This window comes from Melanerpes formicivorus, unplaced genomic scaffold (genome assembly GCF_026170545.1).
Source record: "Melanerpes formicivorus ecotype bairdi unplaced genomic scaffold, bMelFor1.0.p_v2 SCAF_247, whole genome shotgun sequence".
NCBI classification, from domain to species: Eukaryota; Metazoa; Chordata; class Aves; order Piciformes; family Picidae; genus Melanerpes; species Melanerpes formicivorus.
In genome coordinates, this window is record NW_027142599.1 from 292,170 (window position 1) to 295,860 (window position 3,691).

Genomic DNA, 3,691 nt, shown 5'->3' on the forward strand with positions numbered 1-3,691 from the left:
GTAATCCTAGTGCATGTTGCAAATCCTTTTTGGATTCTGGCATTTTGATCTGGTCCAGGGAGGAAAGGGTGTCTGGTGGAATACAGGTCATTCCCCCCTTCCACCAGATTCCCAAAAACTTCACTTCACTTGAGGGCGTCTGTACTTTCTCAGGTGGTATTCTCAGCCCCAAATTTTCTAGATGTGAAATTATATTATCCTGGGTTACTCGTACCCCTTCAATATCTTCTCCTGCTACCAGAATGTCATCAATATATTGGTAAACACTGACCCCTGGCTCTAGTTGGACCTTTTCCAGTTCCTGTGCCAGCGCATGGTGGGCAAAAGTGGGTGAGTGCTTAAATCCCTGTGGGAGACGTGTGAATGTGAATTGTTGACCACCCCATGTAAAAGCAAAGCGGTCTTGGTCCTCAGGTTGCAGCGGGACCATAAAAAACATATCTTTCACATCCACTGTACCCATAATCGAGTGTGCTTTCTCCTGTATTGTAGCTATGAGTTCAGCAATATTTGGCACTGCAGCTGTTAGTGGTTCAGTATTGGCATTAAGCCTGCGGTAATCAATGGTCAGCCTCCATGTCCCATTAGGCTTTCGTACAGGCCAAACTGGGGAATTGAAAGCAGAGTGGGTGGGAACCACAATGCCCTGTTTTTTTAAGTCCTCCAGTACAGGCACTATTCCTTCTTTAGCTCCCAGAGGTATAGGATAAGGTTTAACATTTGTCAGCTTTGAGTGAGGTAGGAGAGGTACGGCTTTCAGCAGCCGAATGCTCATTATGGGAGACCCAAAAGACCATTTTCGCCCTTTGTTGTCTGACCAGGTTTTCCCTTTTAAAACGTCAAGCCCTAGGAGGTTAGTTGGAAACTCCCCTACGACCATTGACACCTTAGTGTCCTTATCTTCCCCCGGCAAGCGTAACCGGATGGTTGCTAATGCCTGTGCATGGGTTTGACCCAGGGCGTCTGCTACCAGCAATTTTTGTTTGGAGGGCACCACTCCACAATCAGTAGCATCCTTCGTTTTAATAGCTGAGATCTGAGCCCCGGTGTCTACTAAAAATGTAATAGGAATTTGTTTTGGTCCTACAATGCCAGTGATTAGTAAATCGCCCTGGCCATTTTCGGTGAGCTGACGAATATACATCCACCCTTCACCCCTCCGCCCACCATTGGGGGGTGAAGACTTCAGTTTCCCTGAGGCTGAAAAGAAGGCATGCCTTTATTCTCCTCAGACAGGTCTATTAAGGGGGGTGCAGTGGGCTCAATTTTCTGATTGGGCTCAGGCCAGTTCTTCACAATCACTTCTAATTGTTTTGTGTTTAGCCCATCTATCACTTCTTTGGGGATATTTTTCTTTAGACCTAAGTTCCACCAATATTGCCGGGTATTTGTGTGTTCCCTGCCCCCTGTTCCAAGCCGGCTGGGGGCACGGTTAAACCCCTGGGGACTTGAGGGCAAGTGGTTCAGTTTTACATGCCTCAAGCCCCTAGGGTCAGTTTTTTTAATTTCTTCAGGGATACTATATTGCCTGGCATAGTCTAATAACTCCCTTCCGACCTCCTCCCACGTCCATGGTTTCAAGTCAGGCTGGCTGCCTCCGTGTGCTAAATTATCTCTTAGAGCAGCCTGCATCCTGGAGGAAATTGGGGTATCAGCTATTTCTTTTTGGAGCTGGATGCCTCTTATTTTAAGCGAGTCAGGGAGGCCCCTAACCAGGGCAGTCATTCTGTTTGCGTCTACCAGGAGAGAAAGAGGGGATTCAAAATGATGTTTTAGTTCCCTTTCATATATCATCTGCAGGCATGCAGCCTTTTGCACATTCTCCATTATCTGATTCATCCCTCCCCGCAGAATTAGGGGTTCACCCCTCTCTTTTGGATCAAACCCCCCTGCCCAATAGGCAGCCCTTTGCGTAAGACTCCAGGGTCCACTTCTGTTTTTTGTAGTTAGAAAAACATTATCACCCCAATAGCCCATGGCTTCAGCTTCTGTTAACAGAATCTGATCACCTCCAGTTTTTGAAACTCGCCAGACATATTCCACCTCAGATTCCCCAGCAGAACGTGCAAATTCTTTACGAATTTTGGCCAATTCAGTTGAGGAGAAAGGTGTTTCTTTGGTTGTGATAGTGGGGGTAACCTCCCCATCCTCATATAAAACTTCAGTTTTAATGAGAGGTCTGATATGCGCAGCAGCTTCCTTAGCCGCTGTCAATTCTGCCCGAGGATATATGGGGGCAGGATCCGGGTAATCCCCCTCCTGTTTTGCTTCCAATTGAAGTTTAAGATCTGCTACTACATTTTTTAAAGTAGCCACATGGCTTTGTAGTGCGTCTACTAAGCCCTGCAAAGAGGAAATAGTCTTATTTTCTTTCTCATACCACTCCTCTTTCTCTCTCACTGCAGCTGCTAAACAGGCGCCTAACACTGCACAAATAAAAGCTTTCCCTTTTCCGGTTTTTGCCTTGGCTTCCTTTTGCAGAGCCAAAATACGATCAGCCACACTCTGGAAATTATTCCAGTTTTCATAAGCCCAATCAAGACCTTGTATAGATGGGCGGGCCCCGTGAATTTCTAAAAGGTTAAAAAGCCTCTCACACCGGGCCATCTCTTTTGTTTCACAAAGCATTTCTTAATGGGGCACTAAGTTTCACAGCGGATTCAGATAAAAACACTGTTTGTACCAGCAAAATCTTCTCCAGGAAAAAATGCACAATAGATTTCCCAGGAGAGGTCACACACAAGAAAAAACAACAACAACTTGGGCTTCTCAAGGAAGTCACACTATTTCCCTGAGTGAACCCACACTTGCAAAAGCTTCTTAGCTTTTGTACCTCAATTTTTTTTTGTTACACTAGGATAACAACCTTGTGATTCTTAGGGAAGAGTTACTCTGTTTCCCTGAGCGAACACACACCGGCAGAAGTTTCTCAACTTTTGCTGCAATACTGGGCTTCTCGGGAAAGCCACACTTTACAAATATCACCAACACTGGGTTTCCTAAAAGAGGGTACTGAGAATTCTCGGGGAGGTCACACTATAAAGTCAACAGTTGTACCCCAGATAATCTTCCCCGGGAATGCACACACAAATTTAAAGCAGGGTACAGAGGATTCTCGAGGAGGTCACACTATAAAACCAACAGTTGTACCCCGGATAATCTTCCCCGAGAAAGCACACACATTTAAAGCTTTTGAGAACTCCCACACAGTCTCTCTGAAAATTTCGCTTCGTCCTTCTCCGGCCACTTCCCTCGCGGGCGAGTGGAAACGCGAATCTGGACTCCACTCTCGCTTCGTACTAAAAGTACGTCTCAGGCACACACACACATTTCGGGGTTCTCAGAAATGCAATAATTTTGCTGTGATACTTTTCACTGCACGGGAATCCTGCCGACTACGCCATTAAATGTCAAGGTCCGGAGACATTAGATGTCTCGGTCCGGAGACACAGTTCTTTTAAATATTCCCGTGTTGTGAAATTAAAGGCACAAACGAGGCCAAAGTATCAACAGCTAGGCTATTTATTAGATAAAGTGGACATAAGAAGGGAGAGGGAGAAAATGGAGAGAGAGAGAGAGAGAGAGAGAGAGAGAGAGAGGAGGGAAGGAATTAGAAGGAGAAAGTCAGAAAGAGATTATATTACCAACGGTCAGGGTGGTGAGAGTCCAAGATGCGTTGCGTTGCCCCGTG

General features: G+C 45.9%; 1 protein-coding gene across 1 annotated transcript; it reads right to left on the minus strand.

Annotated features, from left to right (window-relative positions):
- Window positions 1-1,185: 1,185 nt before the first annotated feature.
- On the minus strand, window positions 1,186-3,232 carry LOC137458470 (uncharacterized). The gene has a single exon (XM_068169942.1). It carries the CDS (start codon window positions 2,626-2,628, stop codon window positions 1,186-1,188), a length of 1,443 nt encoding a protein of 480 aa, XP_068026043.1. The 5' UTR covers window positions 2,629-3,232.
- Window positions 3,233-3,691: the final 459 nt, after the last annotated feature.

Bases quoted from the DNA above. Each gene is read 5' to 3' on its own strand.
- LOC137458470 (XM_068169942.1), bottom strand. From the start codon at position 2,628: ATGCTTTGTGAAACAAAAGAGATGGCCCGGTGTGAGAGGCTTTTTAAC.